General features: G+C 40.2%; 1 protein-coding gene across 3 annotated transcripts in view; it reads left to right on the forward strand.

The window, feature by feature from the left end:
• The first annotated feature begins 14 nt into the window (after positions 1-14).
• grm2a (glutamate receptor, metabotropic 2a) overlaps positions 15-26,009 on the forward strand; it is a 45,669-nt gene continuing 19,674 nt past the window's right edge. Inside the window, exons 1-3 of one of the 3 annotated variants that reach the window (XM_088087667.1) lie at positions 15-5,652; positions 5,790-5,843; positions 20,475-21,214. In XM_088087667.1, coding sequence (XP_087943793.1) covers positions 20,687-21,214 — 528 coding nt within the window. In that variant the 5' untranslated portion in view covers positions 15-5,652; positions 5,790-5,843; positions 20,475-20,686. Of the gene's footprint in view, positions 5,844-13,189; positions 13,490-20,474; positions 21,215-26,009 lie in introns of those variants that run through there. The other 2 variants (XM_088087665.1, XM_042495185.2) reach the window with 2 other exon arrangements.

Here is a 26,009-nt window from a genome sequence, read left to right on the forward strand (position 1 = left end):
GCAGCAGACTGAGCAAAGCACTCCAGATGTCCCTCTCCCCAGCAACACTTTCCAGCTTGTCCTGGGGGACCCTGAGGTGTTCCCGGGCCAGATATGGGCTGAGGGATATGTAATCCCTCCATCGTGTTCTGGGTTTGCCCCAGGGCCTCCTACCAGTTGGACTGGAAAGCGTCTAAATGGAGGCACTCAGGAGGCATCCTGATCAGATACCCAAACCACCTTAACTGGCTCCTTTGGACACGAAAGAGGACCAGCTCTACTTTAAGCTCCCTCTAGATGTTCAAGCTCCTCACCGTATTTTAAAGCCCAGCAACCTTTCAGAGGAAACTTATTTTAGCCACTTGTTCCGGCAATCTCATTCTTTCAGTCACTACCCAAAGCTCATGACTTCCTCTTTACCACGACAGTCCGATGCAACACCCGCATCCCTGCAGATACCATCTCACGCTCCATTTTATCCTCGTTTGTGAACAAGACCCAGAGATACCTATACTCCTTTGCTTGGGGCAGCAACTCTCTCCCCACCCAGAAGGGGCAATCCACCATTTTCCAGAACAGAACAATGGTGTCAGATTTGGAGGTGCTGACTTTAATCCCAACTGCTTCACACCTGGCTGCAAACAACCCCACAGCATGCTGGAGGTCACGGTGTGATGGAGCCAACAGAACCACATCACCTGCAAAAAGTAAAGATGCAATTCTTCCTCCTTCCGGCGGAGCCTTGTGATCCTGTCCATGAATATCACAAACAGAATCAGTGACAAGAAACAACCCTGGCGGAATCCAACACCCACCGGAAACACGTTTGATTTTAAGTTGTCAGTTCTCACTTTGGTCATACAGGAAATGACTGGTTTGTGACAGCGCCCCTGATATCCCATATTTCCACAGTGACCCTACCCCCCACAGGACTCCCCGAGGGACACGGTCATAATCCTTCTCCAAGTCCACAAAGCACATGTAGACTGGATGGACAAACTCGCATGACCCCTCCAGCAGCTTTCACAAGGGTGAAGAACTGGTCAGCTGTTTCACGACCAGCATTGCTCCTCCAGAATTTAAGGTTCAACAATTGGTCGGAGCCTCCTTTCGTGCACCTAAACTTTAACAGGGAGGCCGGGCAGTGTGATACCCTGATGATTGGGACACCCCCCCCCAGTCTGCCACTCTAAAGGCACAGTACCTGACCTTGATGCGACAATGAAAAGGCATGTCAGTCAAGACAGCCCAATAATGTCCAGAGCCCATAGCATCAGGGCAAATCTCATCCACAACCTGGTGCTTTGCTGCTGAGTTTGTTTACTATCTCAGTGACCTCTCCCAATGATATGGACAAAAGTTCCCACAAGTCTTCAGACTCTGCCTCTCTTACGGAGGACATGACAGTCAGGTTCAGGAGTTCCTCAAAGTACTCCTTTCATTGCTCGCCAATTATTAATTATTTTATACAGATATTTGTTAAATAACCTCAATTATACGTTTTTATACAAGGCTACATCATTACTGCTCCACTCAGAGGACAGTTCTTATTCATTTTTATTTGTCTTTATCCCCACAGAGACAGAGAGATGTAACAAATTGTGGATGGCAGTGGGACACGTTGTTAGGGAGCTGGAGCCTAATAACTTATTAAGCTCTTTCTTTAATGCCAAACGCTTTCATGGTTTTACACTGTAATGACTGCCTCTTGCTGTCTCTTCCATTAGAAAGGCAAAGACATTAAATTCAAAAGCTGAATAAAAGAGAAATGTTCAAGAAATAGCCAATAATGGCATAATTTACTTTTCAGTGCAAGTTGAGACAATTAAGAAAAGCTGTTTTAAGATTTTCTTAAGGGAGCAATTTCCCCTGGCACACTTAAAATATTTCATTAATGTGCACAAAATAATACAAATTTGGGGTAGCCAAAATCCTCTTAAAAAGATGATTACAAAATGTTATTGTTTCCAAATTCTGTCACTTTAGCAGGGACTGCATTAATCTGAGCAGCATTTGAATGAGAGGTTTGGCATTTGTGCCACAGTTTATTTAATCAGCTGTGAGTACAGCACAAGAGGAAGAATAGGCTCCAGCAGACTATTGATATTTGATGGACACATGTGTTCTTTAGTCAGTGGTCCTTAATGAGCATCGTGACCTATACGTACAAATGTTTTCATTCAAGTCCAACACTGTAGTAGGCACAGTAATTTTACTGATTAATCAGCCAAGAGAGAAAATGTTATTCTTTTTCTGCTCAGGAAAACACAATAGTAAATTTTGGCTTATCACACATACTGCTTCATATATTACAGACATGACTTATAAACTGATACATTTTATGTCATTTAGAAACAGTGTCTTTCTTAATCCTTTGAGCCTGAGCAAATTAGCTTGATTTCTTTAAAAACAAACAAACATGGGAAGCAGGCAATGAGCAATGAAAGACAAAATGACTCAAGTATTAGCAAGAAATTAGTAAAAAATACGAGAAAATTACCCGAAAATTTGTTTTTAAAAAGTAGAAAGAAAGACAGACATGAAATTTGAAAAAAGAGCTTACAAATATATATAATATTTGAATATTATTTCAAATATGGACTTATGATGATTATAAGTCTAGTTTTTGTCCCTAGCTTTTTTCTTTTTTTCCCCACAACATTTCCCTTAGCTTTTTTTAAAATCTAGTTTAGTTTTCCAAATCTACATATTCCTTGCAATTTGTGGAACATTTCTTACCAAGTTGCTCATAGCATTTTTTCCCATAATTTTGAAAACAATCACACCCATTCGCTCAGGATTAAAGGTTTAAATACTTGATGTGCTATCACTCCAGGTTGCAAAAGGTAAATTGTCCACCAGGGTACACTCACAAGTTATATTCATCACCTGTTATGTGTCCAGCGTTGTGCGTATCAGATGTTTATGATATGTTTTCATATATTAACATGAATATCAAGTAGTATCTCATACTTTATGTTTTTATTATTATTAATATCTCTCAAATATTTATATGTTCCTTGAATATTCAATACTGCTCTGGCTATTGCAATGATTCCCAAGGTGCAAAAAAGACTCAAAGAATGGTGAGTGTCTCTCCAGTAGATCTGTCTATCACAAAATCTATGCAATGTGCCACTGAAGCTGTTTTTTCATCTTGTGGTGTATAGGAACACCTTATTGACGTAATACTTCACCTGCAAAATGATTGTTGTGTATCTCTCACTGCATGTTGCCTTGTTACCATGACAAACGGAGAAAACAAACGTTCTTCATGATTTTAAGTCATTGTGGACCACATTTAACAACAGCAAAACTATATCAAAACATCAATTTGCAATCACGCAGACTATCATTGTGTTTTTATATTTTTTTTCAAAATAATCTTCCATTTTCACAGGAAATGCTAATCTGCTAATCAAATGCATAAGTCTCTTGAAAATAAACTTTAAACTTAGTTAAAACATTTAATTTGTAAGTTTACTAACATAGGTTTAAGCAACAAATGCACTTGGTTAGGTAGAAAACATCGTAGTTTGGCTTAAATTAAGTATGTTTGTAACAAAAAGTAATGTCACGGGACATATGTCTCGAGAACAGCATGCCACACATGCTAGTGCATTACATTATTATTAAAAATAACTCTAACTCTAACTGAAAATAACTGAATTTTAGTTTTACAGCCGGCTCTCGGGTGAAAGTCCAGAGTATGTTTTACCCATCCACCACCCCTCCCACACACCATATGCAGACTTTCTCACTCCTAATGCTAGGTTAGTTGCCTTGAGTGTGCCTTGGTGCACTAGTGTATGAACCTGAGGGCCAATAACCAAGCGCTGTTATTTGATGACTTGACAGTGAGACCAGGTTGGCTGTTTTGCAGAAATGTTACAGTATGAATCACTTCTGCAAACAAGTAGCACAAGCATGCCTATGTGACCCACTTGAGCAGAGTTCACACCTGTGGCTGGGCAATCTACATGCTATGACTGCTTGTACTGTACATGTTTTGAATCATACTTTTTAGAAGGACTGTGCATATGACTGGATAAACGAGACTAGATTATACTGCCTAAGTTGTGGAAAAGTTTGCAAAAAGATTTTTTGATATTGCTTTGTTTTTGTTAAACACTGTCCCCATTTACCTTTGTTCACCTTGTTTGGATTCTTCATTAGATGCGTGGCAGAAAAATTTTCTTCATGAATTCAGCATAACCCGTTGGTAGTAACTGATAAACAAATGGCCATTTTGTGAGTAAAGTATTTCTATAAGACACTTTATGTTTTAGGCTAATTTGAGCCCACATCCTCACACTGTTCTGTTCTTGTATTTCTGCAATATCGAAATGAAGCATAATCTGTTGTTTTGGCCATCCAAGAACAACTCATAAGAACATTTACTAACATGTCGCCCTAATTCTTCATTCTCAGACCATGGGAGAAATCGGGCTTTAAAATATCTCCGAGAGTCTGCGGGTGACATTTTGTGTTGTGATTAGACCGAGATTGTTCGCTGCGCTGCCTACAGAGGTGTGATCAGTCTGCGGGGACAGATGCCCTCACCACATGTCTGTTGCACTTTCAGTTTTAATCCTGGCACCACAACCTTTGTCCAAAGGCAAAAATAAAAATCAGCCTGGAAGAGACTCGCGATGACACACTGGGTCAACAACTGATTTAATTAATTGTGAAACCCACAGGGGTGTCGTGCAGCTTTGAAGGCGCGGAGATTATTGCCTTCCCATGATGTTAATTATTAATCTCATTACATTGCACGTGGAAAGAGATAAGGGAGGGAGATGTCTCAACATACAAATTTGGTTGCTCGACCATTGCGTGTCTGAAGCTGCTTTCTGCAGGAGCAGAGGAAAGGGTCGCAGCTCACCCTCTCAGAGCGCATGTCCCCCCGCGCGCAACGCTGTGCCATCTGGGACTGACCTCACACTCTCCGTGTGCTGTGTCACAACTTGTTTGCGGATCCCAAATAAAATTCCCACCGCTGAAGATAAGCAGTCTCTAAAGAATCGGTATTTTTTAATATACTGTACCCACCCCTGACCGCTTCAACAAATAGGGAGCGACTCTTAAAGCCTCTCCGCATCCGATCCAACAGCTTACAAACTACAACAAAACGGCTGATAGAAATCTTTTCCATTCGGCTCCACGTTACATAATGTTATTTTGCGATGAGACTGAATATCTCCGCGACTGTTCATGCGTGGAGCGCCTTTGCTCAGGTGTCCAAACCTTCTGAGAGTTGGTGTTCATCTGCAGCAAGATCATTTTTGGAAACATTGTTGCCAGTTATGATTTTGCACAGCACGCTCGAGTAACAGGTAGAATTTAAACTTTGCGTCCGATTGTCGGATTTCTTGATCGCTTAAACAAATAATTTAGCATTATATAAGTTAATTTTTTTTCTAGATTGGTATTTAGGGTCTGTTTTCCTCACAGTTGATGCCTTGAAAAAGTGAAACGCCCATCAGAAAAATGAAGTGGGCGTTAGTTGCAATTTGGAAATGTGACTTTTGAACCGCTGTCAGCAGGATCAGACCTCCAGGTATCCGAGCAGGCTCGTCTTTTGTGAGTGTGTGTTTTTTTTTCTTTTTCTTTTTTTCAGCACCACGGACAGCTCCTGGCACGCGGCTCGGCTGCACGCGGTCCAAACTTCAGGTGGCGGCACACTCGCCCTCTTTTTTCATTCATTCATTCATTCATTAATTCATTCATTCATTCATCCATCCATCCAGCTTCACTGTAGATCGCATCCACGCTGATTTTTTTTTCTTTAACTCAACACTGCTGCAAAGGATATGCGTTGAGCGATCCATTCATCGCACGACAGCGCTGGAAACCCTGCACAGGTAAGAGATGTTGTGTGCGTGTTTTTGTCTGAGTGATTTGTGCTTTGGATGCCTGAAGGTGCAGCTTTGTGAACTTCCACGAGCTGGTTTGCAGAGAAGGAAATTTAGGTTTGAATTTGTTGAAGTTGACTTCACCTCTTATCGTTGTTGTTCACATCTTTAAACTCGGGAAAAACGAGGGGTGTTGAGAAAATAATTGTGCGTAATTTGTTTTTTTTAGCAATACTATTTCTTGTTTTTACTGACACAATTTGCAATTGATAACCCTATGATAAGCACATTTGACATCTTTCACGTTTACCACTATCTGGCCACAGCCATGTACTCGCTGCACAGCCCTCCACATGTGCGAGGCTGCTGACAAACTACTAAACAGGCGCTGCAGCACACAACAACCACCATATCTCCGATCTCGCTCATTTCCAAATCACTTTGACTGATAAAAAAAAAAGTGCGAAACATAAACGAGAGAGTCGATTTGAGAGCCAAAAACTTAAGCATTAGTTTGTGTGCCACAGGGTGTTGGAGGGAAGAAGATGGTCTCCATAAACACGGTTAATCTTTTCTTTTTGATTTCTACTATCGGAGTCATTTGTCAATAGTTTGCGGATGCTCAGAAAATATATAACAAGCCATTATTACTGTGTATTTAATCTCGAAAAAAAAATCCTCATCAGTGCAGATTAATATCACACTATTGTAAATGAGCATGAGGGCAATGAGATGCTGCTTGTGTGGCTCTAGATGGAGTGATTCTGGGTGAATCTTCGATTAGCACGTCATCAGGAGGTTAAAATACATTTTTAAACACACTAGAATATAAATGAATACCCCAGGGCGCAGATATTTAGAGGCTGTGTCGCTAATGCTGGACAAAGTCATTAAGGGAAGCAAAATGTACTGTGGATGCTTCCTCCAGTCCCAGGGGCATCTGTGCTGCATGTTCAGCAGATAAAACACAATAGAAAACCCCCACAGATTGCAGAATAATCACTTCATCCAACACACGTCCAAACAGAAAGAAAGGGCCTGATTGTGAGTGTTAACAGCCGAACATGTGGATTTACAGTAAATTATTCAGTTTATGTCTAACTGAAGAAAACCATGCTCCACTGCCATCACCTGAACTGAGAAACACAAAAAAGTAGCAGTAAGAGATGAGGCTGTCTGACCTCCGCAGCTCACTCCTGAATGCAGTCTGCCTCACCTGTTACTTTTGACTTGATACTAATGGGACTCACACAAGCACAGGGAACCCTGTTAATTACTTTGGGTGCTGAAGGAGCAGAGCTAGGTAGCAGCATATTTTGGAGAGTTTTGGAACAAATAATGCAGGAATGACTCATTATCTGCAGAGAAACCAAAGCAGGTGGGGCTTTTCTCAGTAGCTTAACTTGATCTTCCTAGCACAGGCAAGCAAAGAGTTTAGAAAGGGGCTGCATGTGGGTTGTATTAACTACCGGTGATTATATTCCTGTATGATGAATCACTCCGGTTCGCTCAAAAAGGACAGCTTAATTGCTCACTCTCCTTTATGGTCATGTGTGCACTCTTACACACATGTGCAGGTGAGGTACATTGGTTGGGAGTTGGATGTCTGCCAGTGTGATATCACATAAAGCCTGGTCTATACTGTACAGCTGGCGCCCATAACATCTGTTAAATGAAATATTCAATGTCCCTCTGCTCCTCTGTAAATGTAGGTATTTATGAACTGATCTGTATTCTGTGAGCTGAATGCACATCTGCACAGGTGTTAATAAGAGACAGTTGTGTGACAGACAAAAGCAAAGTGACAATGAAAGATAAGAAAAAGAAAAGGAGTCCTGGCCCTAATTTTAGATGTGCAGAATGAATGGAAATGTTTTCAGTTTGTATGTTTTATGGACAGATTGTTGTTTTTTTCACCTATAAATTTAATTTCACATCAAACATATGCATTTAGTAAGTCTGCTTACCATGCACCGATGATGCTGTCCAGATAAAATCATGGTTAAATCATGCATTAAATTGAGAAAACAACTTTGTATATTCACCAGATTCCAGCTCAAGTAGAAAGATTTAAGCATGCACTTACTTAAATGAAAGCATAGAGAAGCTTCCAATTAATTAATGATGTGAGTATGACTCTCAGATTAGAAATTAACTGCTGCGCTGACTGCAAATGACTCATTCCTGTTTTATATTCTTTGTGTATGTGTGAGAGGTTCCCAGGTGATTCCTGGGTCAGCTACATCAATTATTTCAATTGTGAGTAATGATGAACTGTTGTTGATCTCTTCTGCTTGCAACTCTTGCTGAAATAAATCCTGACTTCAGAAATACGAACAGGATTAGTGGCACCGGAAGGAGTGCTAAATCACAATTACTCAATGAACAAAGAATATTCATATCTGTGGATTAAACACTGATGTGTAGTTTCTACCTCTGTCCAAGAAATGTCTGAGTCTACAAACACAGCGCAAACTGTCCAGAGGCATAGCCCATTAATTTAGTTTTTATTTTTCTCTTTTTAAATGTAATCAGTGTCAGTACCCCTATCTCAGATACATTTCTGCAAGCAGGTGCTTGATAAAACTACACTTGTCAAGTTGCTGGAGCCTGAGAACTCCTCACTTCTCATGTACTGTTAAAGGTGTCCTGAATCAACAAAAGTGCTGGCTGATGATCTTTTGATTATTAGAACATTTCAAATCAGTTGTGTGTATTTTGAGACAAAACAACTGAGGACATTTTTTTAAATAGTTTTTAGAACCTCACTGTATATTGTGTCCGCACTGCAAGACCAAAAAACGACCATAGATCTTAGAACTGTTGACCATTTTTTAACCCCTATTTTAGAGTCGGTACCCTCCCGGCACATGAGGACCCTTGATAAATTTAAGTGCATGGTGATTGGTTGAACATGTGCACAAATGTAGCACTGGCAACTACCATTTTTTAAATACCTGATTGTAAATTGCAGACCAAAAATACACAAACAACAGCTCGTAAGGAAAAAAACATGGGAGAAAACATGGACAACTGGACTGAAAGTGAAGTCCAGGGGTGCATTCAGCCCTGACAAAACACATCAAAATATTTATTTAAATGGAAAAGTGATGCATTGAACACCCTTTTGTGTTATGCGAGTGCACTGCCCTATTCACCCTTGAAAACCTGAGCAAATTGTCTCGATATTTTTAAAAACACAGGAACAGGGCGATGAGCAGCTTAACAAGAAATGGCTGAAAAAATAGCAAGAAATTAGTAAAAAAAAAACAACAAAAACAAACAAACGAACAAACAAAAAACAACAAGAAAATTACCTAATGAAAGTGCTAAAAAAAAAAATTCTGCAACATATTTTAAAAATATGTAATTAAGAGAATAATAAATATAGTTTTCTCGCCATTTTCCCTCATTTTCTGATCATATTTAATAATTATCAGATCATTTTCAGATAATTTCCTTTTCACCTTTTACTCATTTTTTGCAGATGGTGGGACGGTTCTTACCAAGTTGCTCTACGTTTTTCCTGTGTTTTTGAAAAAAATCAAACCATTTTTTCTCAGGTTTCAGAAGTTAAAATGCTTGTGAAATGTGTCTGAATGCAGCATGAGAAAACTGATGCCAGTCCAGGTGTTAAAGGGTTAATATGGCAGGTTTTTACAAGTCACTGCTGATTAGGTAACACCTCTGATACACCCGACAAATGAGAGAAAATGTAGCCTAACTCAAAGTCCATCGTACACTGTTTCACAACGTTTCGAGGAAACAAGTCTTTTAACCCAGAAACTATAGCAAAACACTGCTGTCACTACCTGATCCATTTACTGGAAGCATGATGATTCCAGGTCCTATACCCTGCCCAATGGGTTGTCCTCACCGTAACCATTCATGTTAATGGTACAACAGTGGCTCAGAGGTAGAGCGAGTCATTCACTAATCAGAAGGTTTGCGGTTTGATTCTCAGCTCTTTATCTCAACATGTCGATGTATCCTTGGGCAAGATACTGAACCCCAAAATGCTCCCTATGGCTGTTCCATCATTGTCAGTGTGCTTGTGACTGGTTACTGAGAAGCAGGTGGCGCTTTGAGTGGCTGGAAGACTAGAAAAGTGCCATACGAGTGCAGTCCATTTACCAATGCTTAACCCCAACCATCTTTGCACTTGCGTAAAAAGAATTGGGTTTCTAGCAATACATGCACACCAAGGATGGATCTGAATTTGATCCATTCAGTCTGATAACTTTTCAAAAGTCTAGCTGTATGATTGAATCATTTTCATCCCTGTTCAAGATAGTGGAAGGCTAAACTGGAAGTTATCTGCTTTGCTGGTGAAGGTCTCTCTATAGGCCCCACAGTGTGGAAGATCCGGGTGCTTTTAAACCCATAAAGTCAAACTTTTTTGGCTTCATGTGCCACTAAGCAACTTTCATAGGAATCAACCAGCAGATATCTGGGGCAAGACGTGCTCTTCTATGAGCTCCTCATTTTGACTAATCTCTATAAACAGATATCTAAATAAGAAACGTAAATTTTAATAAAGCTCACATAAAACTTAATTGTCATCCGACGATAGCTGATGGGTTCCATGATTGCATTTTGTCCAATGCGTTCCAGCTCTCCACATGCATGTAGACAATATGTTTGTAAAAGATTATTAGGAGCATTAAAATAAATGACACTACACCCACACAGTCCAGATAAAGCAAATCAGCTGAGTGTTCAACTAAATAAACACTTTAGTCATAATTAATCAATGTTTAAGATAAAAACTCTTTTTTCCCCCCAAAAGTTCCTTAATTAAATCCGCAGAAATGTTGAGGCACAAGCTCTCCAATTTATTTGAGTGTTAGTGGATATCTGAATAAAAATGAGATAACATCAGAAGAAAATAGGTAAGAGATTACAAAGACTCTCTGAAATAAAGATGGAAATACAACTGTTTAATCTCACATTGCGGTATTTCCCCAAACACATCACGAGTCAGTCTGAATGCAATGAAACTTTTGCTTAGACAAGAACCAATTCAAGAGAAACAGAAGCTTCTATTTACAGGCAATCCTTACTGCTCTTGGATATTGTTTTTCTTAAGTTATATAAATGATACAGTCTAAAAACAGAAAAACTAAATGTGAGATCTTATCTTTTCACTGATAACATCTTTCTAATATGTTGTCAGTCCAGGAACAGCACTAATGATTGCCCCAAAACCATGGTGTTTCAGGCCACTTTGTTTTAACAATGTGGTGACATGACGATGAATAATGCAAAGATACAATAAGAACCTCTGAAACAAAAGCACCATATACATCCATCACTGTGTTCCGGCCAATCATAGGCCCGGCAGTAATGATCTCCAAGAGACAAAGAGAGAGGATGAATGTTTGATGAGGGAGGCAGAATGGGGCTCCTGGGAGGCGGAGGGACCGCTGAACACATGCAAGGGATTCCCCCTTTACAGGTGGAGGAAGAGGAGGAGATGGATGAGTAGGTGGGGGTGGGGGGTGTAGTCAGCTTTGAAAGCTGGAACAAGCTTTTTATAAAGCAGAAGCATAGCAGCACACATAGAGTGGAGTGGATAATCGAGAAGTGAATATGTTTTCTATTTACTGACTGTCTCAACTGATTGTGTGACAGCGAACCCTTCCAGTGATGCAGTGAGCCTCTGAATTGATTCATGTCTTCTTAATTGCTGCTTTTTCAAAAATGCCGTGAAATTTCGTCAGCCGATGTTCAAACTTCAAGGACCCCCTTGCTCTGTAATTGCTGCTTGTATAAATGACCTTATCAGAAAAGGGCAGCGATTGTATTTTTGGAGGACGTTTCATTGTTTTACTGATGTAACTTCAGAGGATATCATTGATCCAGTCAATCTTTCTTGCAACATTAATTGAAGTGGATTTGAATACTTGTGGTGGGCAAAGATGATTCATCTTAGGTTTCCTGTAAATATCTTATCTCGCTTTACTCTGTACATCACACTGTCTTTTAAAATGCAATAGCTCACAGATTGTACTGTTTTTAGTAGCAATGTTTTCTACAGTTTGAATGAGTCATTGAAAGTTATTCCACAGAGGGCGAGTAAGATAATAATAATAATAGGGATGCATGATAATATATAGGCATGTTATTGGTATCGACCAATGTTGACTTTAAAATTACCTTTCTAAATCAGCCAACATGCTTTTTCTTATTTTGAACAATGAATAAATATTACATGCATGGAAAAGCATTGTGTTTCATGTCTCTATCTGCTGGTGGGCCATCACGATAAGAGTATGTATAATATAATGTTAATTCCACTACAAAAAACACTTGATGATCAGGTTGGAAAAAAAGTTGATATAATGATATCGTTATTGGTTATTGGCCAGATGTTATATATTGGCACATTAGATATCAGCAAAAAACAATCCAATATCATGCATCCCTTATAAATGATAAGAGAATATGATGATAGGTAAAAATGCATCTGATGTGACGACAAACATGGAGAGCCTCAAATGACCTAAAAGACAGGCATATGTCCAGATTAAAGAAACTAAAGCTGTATTTCTTCCATCATTTGAGTTGACAACAGAGGTTGAGGACTCAGTTCACATGACTTGACTTGTGTCTGATTGAAGACAAAAAATTTTAGGACTTGAGACTTGCTTGACTAACTGTCAATCAGCTCCACACACAAAAATGGACAATTTGCGCTTGACACTTTACATTGAGCCATCATATCTGTCACTTAACTCTGGCCCTGACCATACGGGCATCACCACTGTGCCTTTTTTTCATTCTTGCACATGCTGTGTTTTTTTTTTTTTTTTTTTTTACACTATTTATAAACTGGTTTCTTATTGCATATTTGCATATCTGTTAGGCTGTCTCTGTTTTGTCGTCTTGCACATGCTATCTTTTTTATCTTGTTTGTATAGCATTTTATTGTACATATATACATAAGTATATGTCCTTTATTCAACATATACTGCCTTATTTTTGTAATTTCTTTAGCACCTGCTCTGAGAGAAACAGCATTTTGTTTAGCTGTATACTGTGTATATACACAGGTGACAATAACTTGATACTTGATACTAACACTGCTAAAAGACTTAACTTGACTTTGACTTCAGGACTTGAGACTTGACTTAGATTTGAGAAAGATGACTAGAAAGGACTTGAATTTGTTTCATGAAATATTTGCAATTTCCTAGGTCAGCGTTTACTAACCCTCTCCTTGAGTACCTCCTGTCCTGCATGTTTCAGACCTGCTCCAACACAGCTGATTCAAATGGTCAACTCGTTATGAACTCCTGAAACTGCTTGATAAAAGGCTCATCATTGAATTCAGCTGTGTTGCATCAGGAAGAGATCTAAAACATGCAGGACAAGTGATACTCGAGGAGAGGTTTGAGTAATGTGGTTTTAGATATTGACATGATTTGTCTAGATATTGATTGAGAGATTTTCTACAATGCATGCAAATCTGGAACCTACTCGGATGCAGCAGACTAGCAGAGGCACAAGACAGCTATCAGGGAGGGGGCCCACCAAAAATAATAAAATTTGGGTTCAAATACAGCCATATGTTAGGTCTACAGCTAAAAAAATCAGTGACACGACCACCACAACATCCAACGTCATCTGTTACTACAAACTCACAAAGAAAGGTATGTGAATGTGTCTTTTTAACTAGCTTATTGACTGGTCAAACGTTGTCTAGAAAGCTAACGCTTCACCAGATGATCAGATGATCAGATGATCAGATTTTCGTATGACTTGACTTGTGACTTGCTTGACTTAGAAGACTTACAAGATAATAAACAGAACAGAAAAAGTTACACACGTTTACGGAAAAGTCCAGCCACTCAAATGTGAGGATTTTCTGCCTTTTTCTATTTGTACTTTCTCCGTATATCCCAGTTTGGCAAAAATGTAGTCAATATGGAAAATATAACTAAAGGATAAGTTTGGAGTATTCCATATTTTTTTAAGTAACAAAACATTTTAGAAAAAGACCAAAAACAGCATATCAGCAGTCTCTGACTCTTCTACCCTTGTGTGTGACTCTCAGCTCCAAGCCCTTTAATTCCTTTTTAAGATTTAAACATCTTTTAATACAAGTGACTCACAATATGTATGCTCATTTAATAATAATTTAAAAACAGCCTAAACACCCTCTCCAGTGAAAATCATCCTTGTCAGCATATGGTGTATTTTGGTGTATATGGTGTATTTTTTATAGAAGACATAATAGGCGAAATAAGTTGTCAAGGCCGTGGCTGAACACGTCTGCTTTGTGACTGTAGTGTATCAATGACAGTGATTAAAATTTCCTGGGTCTGTTATGTCACAACCATAAATGGAAATACACCCATCAATGTGTTGGGTGGGCCTGCTATGGCAAAATGAGGAGAGGCCAAATGTAGCTACTTATCATATTTTGCAAGTGAAGTTTTACTTTCAGGGGTGGACATTGGGAACAAGATTTATCTAACATTAGCAACACATTATTAGCTGTTTGATAACGTAGTCAAGCCTGAGACTCATGTTATAAATTACTTTTTACAAGCAGAGGTTTGTGTGTTTGATGAAGAGAGTAAGGCAAATTTATATATTCATAGATCTGCACATACTTAAGTAGTAGAGCAGGGACACTTAAATTGCTTTGCCTTGAGGCCACTTTGACCTTGTAGGTAAATTATGACACCTGCCTTATCCTCTAATATGTGTCAAGAAATTCCATCATGTACTAAATATTGAACAGCAAACCATCCCAGACTTTAATTTGTCACAGGTGCTTTCAGGATTTGAGCTTCGTGCATTGTTTGTGCTGAGTAATTTGTGTGTGTGAGTGTGTATGTGCATGCACTCTCAAGCTTTATTTTCCATTAGCAGACCATTTTCAGTCTTCCCCCACACAGGACCATTCTCTTTGTCAGCTGGAAATGTGATTTTAGGGAAGCCCGACTCCCATTACCTTAGCCTCCTCTCAGCCAGCCTCCAAGTCATTCCACTGGGGATCTCCAACCTGCTCATCCAGGCCCAGGGCTGCATATACAGTAGATGACCTCCACTCTTCAACACTTGCTATTGCCTGGGGGGATATTACCATATTAATGCTGCACTCCACTCCTGGGGCAAATGAGTGTCATAAAAAAAAACAGCCTGGATAGCATCTTTCTCAAACCCCACCCTTATATTGTACCTCTTTTCGCTGCTGCCCACACTCCTCTTTGTCTTTTTTTCTCTCTGCCCTCTCACATCTGCTATCTTTTTTTGTAATTTTTCGCCCCCCATTTCTACTCCTCCCATTCCTTCACACAGTCTGGTATGAAGTGTGTAAAAGGCTGGCAGGCTTTATGCTCTTGAATTAAAAAGGCCATCTGGTGAAGAGGGAAACAAGGATGGCTGCATAGGAGGAGAGAGGAAAAATGAGAGGCATAGTTTTTCTTTGAAGTTAACATGTAGACAGAATCCTGGGTGGGATATTACATCTAAAGTGTAAATATTGCTCAGAGCATCTGTCATTTATGCACTTATGCAGAGTATTTTCGGCATTACGCTGATTGAGTAGATGAGCTAGAAACAGAGCCATCTTACATTATGTCAAGAATCTTCATGTTTTCAGAAAACTCACAGCCATAAAATATTATAACCATTACTGTTTCTGATAGACACATTTATTAAAGCAACATTATGAAACTTTTAGTTGATTGTTGAGTCTCATACTTTATTTGTCAAATATTGAAGTTTTGAGTTGGTGCTTCAGTCCAAACATCAACCACAACCTGGGAATAAGACTCAACAATGGACTTTATGTTGCATAATGCTGCTTTAAATTAATAATTTGACAATTTGGGAGACACCGTTATTCACTCTCTTTCTGAGAATTTGTTGAAAATAGTGCCAGCAGCTGGTTACCTTCAGGTAGCATTAAGACAGGAAACAGGGGTAAAATCTCCCAAACAGTGCCTATAAAGCTTGCGAACTAAATGCAATTATTATTTTGCGTAATCTGCACAAAGACTGAAGTTAAAAAATGATGCATTGTGTTTTCTCTGGGTAATGCACTTGACTATTTCTTGGTTGGAAGTATAAGGCTCCAGGAAGTGACTGAAATCTAAAAAAAAAAACAAAAACAAAAAAAAAGTCTTATCACGATAAGTGGTTGCTTCACAGATGCCTTTGGACAGAGCCAGGCTAGCGGTTTCATAGACTTAAAAACTTGATATTTCACCCTAGGGGGCAGTGCCTCACATCCTGCATCAAACAGAATGCTGTGTGTGTGTAATGGGCTTGGATTGGATTTTCTGCAAGTGGCAATTTAAGGGATTGAAAAAATTAAATCAACACGGATGTGCGCAAAACAGCAGTTCTTTGAATGGCCACTTGAGGCTAGCTCCAGAGGGGAGTCATTCCCCAACTTTACAGCAGAAATAAACATATTTACAGCCCGTTACAAAAACTCTCTATAGCTATTTTCAACATTCATGACAACTATACAGATGTTAATTTTTATAAAATTCACCTGTATTTTGATATCACTGTAGTGTCGGCTATCATGTATGCCTACACTGATGTGAGACTAAATATACAAATCATAGGAAAAGATGAGTTGATATGTGTATACCTTGATATTTGACATGCATCACATAAACTGATCTCAAATTGTACACTTTCCCAAAGTTTCCAAACAAAACTAATGTAACGACCCCTTCATCATGGGAACCTTATGATGCATTGACCTTATGTGCATTTAGAGCATTGGGGCTGAGATGGTCTACTCTCTTTCTTACTGGACACGATTTTAGTAAGTGAATATCCGATTATTTCAGTTTTTCCCAATAAGATGTCCTAACCTGCTGAAGAGGCTAAGCAATATGTCGCTTGCTTGAAAACATGCTTGTCATAGCTCTGTATTTGTGTAGTTTCACATGCCCCGAATCTGTTTTCAGAGCAACAGCAAGCTGCTCCTTAGGCTTGACTGGGGCACGGTAGGCTCTCTGACTATGGCTGTCATGCATTGTATATCCAAAGAATTTTTGTTGCTCCATCTGCCAGAGTTTGCTTGCTTGCTGTATATTAGGAGGAGGTGTAAGCATGCACTGCAATGTCCTGCAAAACTGTGCTCACCCAAATGGAATACCTTGTTTTTAGGGATTTCCAGCAATTCCCTGCTGTTTCCAGTCTAGGTTGCTATGTGCAAACTCCTACATTTGAATTGTTATCACCTAAAAAATCAACAGAAGCATTTTTCATAAAGATGAAGCAAATTGAGGAGATATGGAGATTATCAGCATTCACTGCTTGTGTCTTTGCAATGACATTATTTAAACATTTTCCAAAAGGAATATACATGTTGTCAAACTAGGTTGCACAGTGGCGTGTAGTGAACAAAGACAGAGAGAAATGGAGTCCACTGGTGAGATGGAGGTCTCCCGTGGGACTGCAGGATTGGGAAGGAGACTGACAACGTGTCAGCCAGAAATCCTTTTGTCGCTATTCTCTCTTGAGGCTGTGCTTAAGTGCTTTACCAGTGTTATACCGACATTTGTGCCTCTGCCAAATTATATTCAAAATAAACACATTTAGTCAGCTTACAGCCCAGACTTGTTGTGTCTTTCTCCATTTGGGCATTTATGGCTCGTGTGGCAATGTTTCACACGCTGCACTCAGGAAACATTAAAACGCTCTTGTTGTACACAGATGTAGGCTATTCCTTCCCTCTCCTGCAGTTTCCTTTGTATGCGAGGGAAGTAGAAGTGACTTGGCCCATATGTGCCAGCTGTTGCAGTGGACTTTTACTTGTTGACAAACTGCTGAGGGAGCAAATGGAAGGCGTGATAACCACACACTTATTTTGTGTAGAAGGAAAAGGACCTTTTAAGTTTCCCTGGCAGTTCATCAAATATCATGCAACATGTCACATCTTATTTCTTATTAAAAGACTGTAGTGTTTGCATCACAAGCACCTTGAAGGCAGAGTTTTTTCTATCAAACCACTACTGAAGGAGCAAGAATACTGATGGATCAAAGATAAGATATTAAAGCAATATCTAAAGACATTAGTGGTTTGAAACTGAGGCTTTTATCATTTAGTTTTTGTTCTGCTTTTAAAAGGCAGAGCACGAATTAAAAATGGCTCTGACTGGAATCAGATCAGTTTGGTCAGGTTTCCCAATTCTCCCACAGGACCAAGCATCATGCATGGTCAGACTGGCCCACTTGTCCTGGTCTGTCTTCCACTTCCTCTTCACCCTCTCCATCTACTGGCAAGTTTCCATGGAAACAACAGGGAGAGACCGAGGATAGAGAGAGAAAGACAAGAGAGAAACCGTGAACAACACCCAAAGAATGTGGTCTGCAGTCTGACTCCTGTTGAGAGCTATATGTTGTTTTAAGTTGGTACTTTGTAACAGAAAAGACGGAAATATGAGTATTAATATCAGCCTGCTCGGCTTTCATAATCTCTCATCAATACAGTTAATTACTGCTTGTCAGCCTGCTTGACTTGTTGAAACAGTGGATATGAGACAGATCACTCTGGCTCAATAATTTACTCCGATAAACGTCTCCCACACTCGACACTCTGCCTAATTAAGCCTCTGGGATTTGTGGGGACTGACACTAGGACTGAACAATAACCCTGCGTCTCTTCTGTTGAAAATCCATACATGAACTGCATCAGTGTGCAGTGTCACATTAAATCGGGATGTGGCTCTGCACAGGATTGATGCCAGACATATGATGAAATGGAATGACCAGAAAAAGATAACTTTATTCATTATTAAAAACAAAAATTTAACTATTTCAGGCAAAGGACTTTTCTGTTGTAAAAAAAAAAAATTGAAACAATCATTTAAAACAGTTCTACTACGCAGAAATGTCAGTTATTGTTTGTAAAGATGCTCACCAACAAAAGTGAAAGTAAAAGCCAACCCCAGATTCACTGGCATTTTTCCTCACTGTATTTGCATATATTTTTAACCCTGCTCATGGTCTGGCACCCTTTCGCTATACTTTTTTTTACAAAGCTTGACCTCACCTGAGTGCTATTGGGGTACACACCTATATCCTTTATTTAACTAGGTAAAAGACTCATCAAGGTCTAAAATCTCTTTTTCAAGAGCGACCTTGCCAAGAGGGCAGCATAAAACATTATTACAGCTGTAAATACAAGCAGACAAATACTATCACTCATTACAATATATCAACTATCACACATTACAAAGAGCAAGCGCAACGCCCAGTGAAAATTCAACACAGAACAGTCAAATACATTAATATGTGCAATTTACAGTTTCAGTGAGAATTATAGTGACAGCCAAAATGCAGAAGTTGAGGTTTCAAAATAGGAGTCCACAAACAACAGATGACATCACGGTAGCTACGTCCATTATTATCATTATTATCATTACAGTCTATGATCATAAGTGTTTATAAAAGGGGTTACTTCCTTATGAGTCAATACATTTTTCTTCAGGGAAATCCTGCATAAGATATTTGTAAAGAAATCTAACTTAAAGGAACAGTTTAACAGATTGTCAATAATGCAGAATATATTCACTGCTCCCCAAAGTACAGCCTGTGGTCAAATGTGTTTTTCGGTAATATGGTTTCATAGACATTGCACTTATTATTCCTTCCTCTAGCTCCAGGGAATCCTTTGACCTGCCAGATCAATCTGTATTAGTTTAAATGCACACAAATAGTAAATGTCTTTATTATATAAGGACAGGGCTTAACTATAAAATTGAAGCTGCAGTGTTTTTCCAACAACACCGAAACCCCAAATCCACCATTTGTTTCAGTATGACTCACATTTGTTTTACCGACATGTTTTTGTTGTAGCTGGGAATGAGATATGCTCACATTAGAGATGCATCTTGCTTTGTATTAAAAATAAATAATGCAGAAACAGCGAAACAAATGAATAAGTTTATGTAGCTCTGGACAAAATCATGCTAATTCAAATTGTTGGCAACAAAATGAATGTATATGCTTGCAACAGATTTCAGTATTTTGTCTCCATTTATTTGTGTGTGGACTTTGCTTGTGTTGCATAAATCTTGTTTTTGTGTGTGAGGAGTTGATGTGATTTGACAAACAATCCTCAGGGACATGATTTGTTACCTCTGTGGATGTTCAGTGTACAGGAGCATGTGCACATGTGATTATAAAAGAGTTGTACAATCATCTGCCTTGGAAGGGAAATAAGTGAGGTCAGACAGACAATGAAACAGCAGGAGAAAAGCAGTTTCAAAATAAAACACACTCACACTCTGCTCACAATGAGGGCTTGACCACGTGCTGCTTGATGGCGTGATAAAACCATTTGGAGGATGCTCCTGTTATCCTCAGTGAACCCTGCTTTGATGGTGACCCCTGTCCTCGAGACTCATGTTGTTGATTAGTTTACGCCTTGTGTGTGGTTGCATGAGTCGTGGCTACTAAAACTCTTAATTTATTTTCTGTCCCGCATCTCACATCCATCATCAATAAGCATCAAAATATTTACTCACTTGTGCAGATGATGTCAAATATTTTCACTGGACAAGTCAGTCCCTGGCAGACACGATCTGCGCGAGACAAAGACATCATTGTACTCCAGCTCAAAGGCTGTGACTGAATTTCTCTCTGTTTGATCTGCAGGCTGTAATCTACAAAAACCTAGAAGAAGAGAGGGACGAAGAGGATGGGGCTGATGCTGTAAATGGCCTCTGTCAGAATAAAAACACTGATGCTTTGAGATCTGGTGCTGTTGCGCCTCACTGTTCTTTTCTTCAGAGCTGCCTTCATCAAAAGCAGACCGGACGCTGACCAGACACCACAGACAGGACGGTGACCTTGTTTTGCCCAGGGATATGTCATTGGGGAAATCCCCTGTGTTGGGGGTGCGCCCTGTGCCCCGACCCCTCTGGCTGTCCCATCTCAGCCTGCTGTGCTTATTTATGTCTCTGTTTGCCCAGGCTCCCCAGGGCTTGCCTGTGGTAGGTTATAACACTGACTCCAAGAGAGAGATCACACTGGACGGAGATTTGATGATTGGCGGCCTGTTCCCCGTGCACCAGAAGGGTGAGGGCACAGAGGATTGTGGGAAGATCAATGCTCAGAGAGGGATCCAGAGACTGGAGGCCATGCTGCTGGCACTAGATGAAATCAACAAGGATGAGCGCATCCTGCCTGGGATCAGACTGGGGGCTCATATACTGGACACTTGCTCTAAGGACACCTACGCTCTAGAGCAGTCTCTGGAGTTTGTCAGGGCCTCCCTCACTAAAGTGGATGACAGCGAGTACACGTGCCCCGACGGCTCCTACGCCATCCACGATGACGTCCCTCTGGCTATCTCTGGGGTCATAGGAGGCTCCTACAGCGATGTCTCCATTCAGGTAGGAACTAATAAAAACACACCAGCTGAGTGGGTGGGCTGTCTACAAGGTATGCAGGAGATTAATTAAGTTTGCTGTTGAAGATCATCTTTATTTTATGCCATGAATTGAGTTGGTCAAAAGGTACATTAATTTCTTCAGACAGCGCAATTAAAATAACAGCAGCAAGCTTGAGAGAGAGATAGAAGACAGAGTACAAGCAAGATTTTGATGGATGGTCACATAACTGTCCATTTAGACTTAAGTACCATGTGCAATTACCCCTTGCGAGATGTTAACACAGGGACTTAATGAGTATCAGTTCCGCAAGGAGGATCTGTTTACCTGTTCGCCCATATGCACGGCTGATCTAATTTAGGAGATCTCTTTCTCTTTCCCGGTAATTCACACTTCGGCAGCGATCCTGTCAGAGGCAGACATGCTACAGATGTTGTGCTCGGGACGGGCTGACAGGATGACTAGTGACGGCATGATTACTCTCAGCAGCAGCGCTCCTTTCGACTCACTCAAGCTGATGCGATGAAAGCTCTGCTAATTGGGTCTCCAAATCTTCTGCTGCGATATGGCTGCCACATCAGTGTAATTTAAAGGCATTGTGGGAAGAGATGGTGTGTCACGTGGAACTGAGATTGGTAAATAACGCACAAAAATACATGCCTTAGAGCATTAACTTAAACTCATCATCCTGGCTCAGTCAGCCAGAGAGCGCCGTGTGTCTGCTGTCTCGGCCGGAGAGTATGGTTCACTTCACTCGAGACGTGCTGCCTCATGTTCCAGATATCGGCTTGTTTCAAGACAGGAGCACACCATCCAGAAATTATAACTGGCTTCAGATCACTGATAAACCATAGATACTGTAGGAACCCATGTCAGTGGCAGTCTGCTGTTAGCAGCTTTCCTTAGTGGGTACTTCAGGACAATGGACTGGCGGTGGCATCCTTCCATACTTTTTAGTCATGATTTGTAGAAAACAGTGGCCAGCAGACATGTCATCGCTGATATGCCAACAATAAATTAATCACAGTGAATAGCTGCCTCAGTGTGCTGCCACAAAAATGTTTTCTCAAATGGGTACTTGAAATCCCCGTCTGGAGACAAGTTTAAAGGTCCAGTGTGTAGGATTTAGGGTCATCAGTTGGTCAAATACTGCTGCTTTGTAAGAAATTTATGGGGGTATCATATGCAATAGGCGGCAGCAGTTTGTAACATAAAGAGCTAGAAGTTCCCTATAGGGCAGGCAGAAGGGGTGCTGGATGGGTCAAATAAACCCTGGACTTTCACATACTAGCTCTCTATTCGCTTCGTGTGTGAATGTTAAGCCAAACCATGATTTTTTTTTTCTTCTTTTTTTTAAACTGCGTAATTCTGTTGAACAAGAAAATAAACATTGTAAGTATGTTCTGAAAAAGACTGTATGTGTCGTATGAGCCGAATTGTACATTTTCTGTAGAAACAGAAGTGTATTTCAAAAACACACATTGCGTTTAAAAAGCGTAAACTGATGTGGCATCCCACAAAGCCAACAACAGACACTGTCGGATACTTAGCATGTCATTTATAGACATGAAGCCACTTCATGATAAAGTGGTAGTATGCGGAGGGGGGTAAAAAGGGTTGAATGTTCAGATTTTCTTTTTCATTAGTTTATTATCCCCTGAAAATAAGAATTGTTTTTGTTATATGCACATACAGAGCAGGTTCCCTTTCACAGAGTACACCATGTTGTTCTACAGTAGCCCAGAATGGACAAATAAAACACTAGATGGGGCCATTCCCGTGTTTGCATCGGCCACTGTAGTTCTCCTACATGTTTGGTGCACTGGAGAAGTTTTAGCTCTCATCGTCAGGTGCCATTCAAATCCGACACACTGGACCTTTCAAAGCAGTGTGTTGAAAATAAATTAATGTGTCGACCTTTATTTGAAAAAGTAAATGCTACTATTAAAAATAGTTTTTGTTTAATATTCTTAAAGTGGTGGGTAGTGGTAGTGAAAGTCAGCAAACTGTAGTTACAAAACAATTTTTTTGGTCTCCCTGCTGACAAAACACAATGTCAGACGTACAGTACAGTGCAATGATGCATTATACAGGGAGAGATCTCCTGGGAAATGATGTAAGAGGAGGACTCAGAGAACCTATATTAGGATTCCTGGTGAAAAGGCCAGTTTGGAAATAAAGGATTTGATAAACGAGCTGTAATTTTAGTGAAGTCCTGCATCTAGGGCTCCTCAGAGAGTGCCCTTGTCTTGTGGTAATTTATGGATGTACTATTACAAGCCTGAGGTCTGAGGTCTGCCCTAGCTTCTCACTGAATCTTCCTCATCAGTAGGAGTGCACCACAGGACACAGTTCCCTTTCTGGCCATGAATAATCCTCTGTATTGTAATGCATTTCAGTTAAAAGGTGTGCTAGCTCTGTCTCTTTCTCCTAGCATCGCCATAGCCTCGCCAACTTTAATTTGCTCATACCTTTTTTTTTTCAAATCACTTTCTAGCATTTAAAAATGTATTATTGCCTTGCAACTTTTTTTCACCTTCCTTGTTTATTGCATGAGATTTGAAATAGAGATGTAAAAACAAGACCAAGAGTATCTGTAATTTTGGGGGCATGCTCTTACACAAGTATTTGCATTTGGGCCATGTTAATGTGTGGCATTTCATCTCCACATAATGTATTTGTCCTTTGTAGCTTTCTGGTTTGTGCATAATCTATAGCCAGTCAGACCTTTGAGCAAACCAGCAAGGCTGTGTGAAAGGCGACCGTGCTTGCCTTTCTGTGCGAGCGGCAGGTGGTGAAGTCAGACGTGTGTATTTCACCCCAAAGGCAAGGCAGTTACTGGACCACTAATAATGTTAGTTTAAAGACCGTTATTGCCATGGCGACATGGTGGAACATGGTGAACTGACAGGTGGTGAGAACGCTGAGTGCTGTCTAAATCTGTCACAATGAAGGAGCGTGTTGCTGTGCTGCTGGTGTTGTGGTGTGACAATCGCAGATATGGGGGTGGATCTGGCTGCAGGCCTAGCCATGCTGGCGTTACATGGGCACAGATTGAGTTAAGTGTGGAGGCGAAGTTCTATGACGCTCTCGCAAGCTAGGTCCTGTACTCCCCATCTGTGGTTGCTGCCGGACTTGTCTGGTGGTTTGGCAGGGGTGTGCCTGTGCACAGAGGATGCAGAGGGATTAAATGAGAGATGATCATGTTTCACAGAAACACTGAGACAGTGACCGGCAGATTCGATCATTGGGGCAAACTGAGATGGAGTGACTCACCAACCATTTGACAACCAAAGCCTGTATCTTAAACAGTCACTGGGAAGTCTGTGATGCCATCTGGACAGTTTGAATGAAGCTACTTGTAGAAATATTCATGTGACTGTAGTGTTTAGGCTTCCCCGCGGTCCATCCAAACAGCAGGTTATTAGAGTCAGAAAAGTATTGACCTTGTGAGGACATGTTCAGTACGATGAGCATCGTCATTCATGGGTGAAGAGCCGCAGCAGCAACAAGATTTCTGTTTGCATTCAGTCCAAGATATTCAGTAGTATTATTGCACACTAAAAGCAAGCTTTAAACGGACAGTTCACCCAAAAAAGTGGTATTAAATAGTGTACATTATTTTGGTGTGAGTTGCAGAGTGTTGAAGATCTTGAAATGTCTACCTTTTCTCCAATATAATGGAACTAAATGGCATTGAGCTTAGTGGTCAAAGTGCCAAACAATACATTTTAAAAACTTAACAGGAGTGTCTCTTTCCACATCCCATTCTCCTTCGCAGGTCATCAAATACTGAGGAACTGTCACGCCCCTTTGTGTCTCATAGTGATGCACAGGGCACCTTTAGCCTATCTGTGTGACACACACTTGAAGCACATGCTGTAACATATTGTAAATGTTGTGAAACAGTCATGGTTAGGTTTAGGCAACAAAACTACTTGGTATATATTTAGAAAAAAAAAGATTATTTCTGGTTTTAAATGAAACCATTTATTATGTAGCCTAACATGACGTCAATACAATGTAAGAGTGCCATTATTTGGCGACGGCCATACATAAATTGCCAACATTACATTATAACAAAACTAATGTTGGTTTCACATGGAACACGAACTGTCAATGAACTCTGGATGGGTTTACATTGGAGTCGAAAGCTCGGTGCGTCTCATAAACCTGTTTAAGGGTGCTTTTGGAGTCGATATCGCCATGTTGACGGGTGTGACAAAGTAGCAGAATTTAATAGCTTGGGAATGAGAATGGCCTGGAAATCATGACCTGTTTACTCAAAATACTTTACAGCCTATGTTGTGAGCACTTTGATGTTGGAACTATTTACTTTCTACCAAACTATACACTCAGCAGGCTTATCAATGGACAAAAGGCTCATGCTCCTGGCAGCACAAGATGTAAACATTAATGGTGTGCTCACTGTCTGAGCCACAGCATTTGTTGGCTCAGTGGTGCAAAGCCAGCTAGCAGTAGCTGCATGCTTCTTTCCGTGCGGTGATACAGTTTTGTAGGTGTAATTTGGTAGAAAGAACATAGCTCCTACATGAAACTGCTCACAACAAGGTCTGTGGATTATCTTAAGTAACAGGGTCATGATTTCTGGAAAAATACATAACTGTTGAGGTTTTCAGTTATTGTTTTTTGGCACCACAAGCTGAATGCCATCTAGTTCCATTATATTCAGGAGAAAACAGACACATCTCTCTCAACTCAAAACCAAACAATCTAGATTGTTAAATAGTACTACAGTTAAGAAGAAAAATTTGGGGTGAACTGTCTCTTTAATCAT

Source organism: Plectropomus leopardus, chromosome 2 (assembly GCF_026936395.1).
Source record: "Plectropomus leopardus strain MGB_pleo_1.0 chromosome 2, ASM2693639v1, whole genome shotgun sequence".
Classification (NCBI taxonomy): Eukaryota; Metazoa; Chordata; class Actinopteri; order Perciformes; family Serranidae; genus Plectropomus; species Plectropomus leopardus.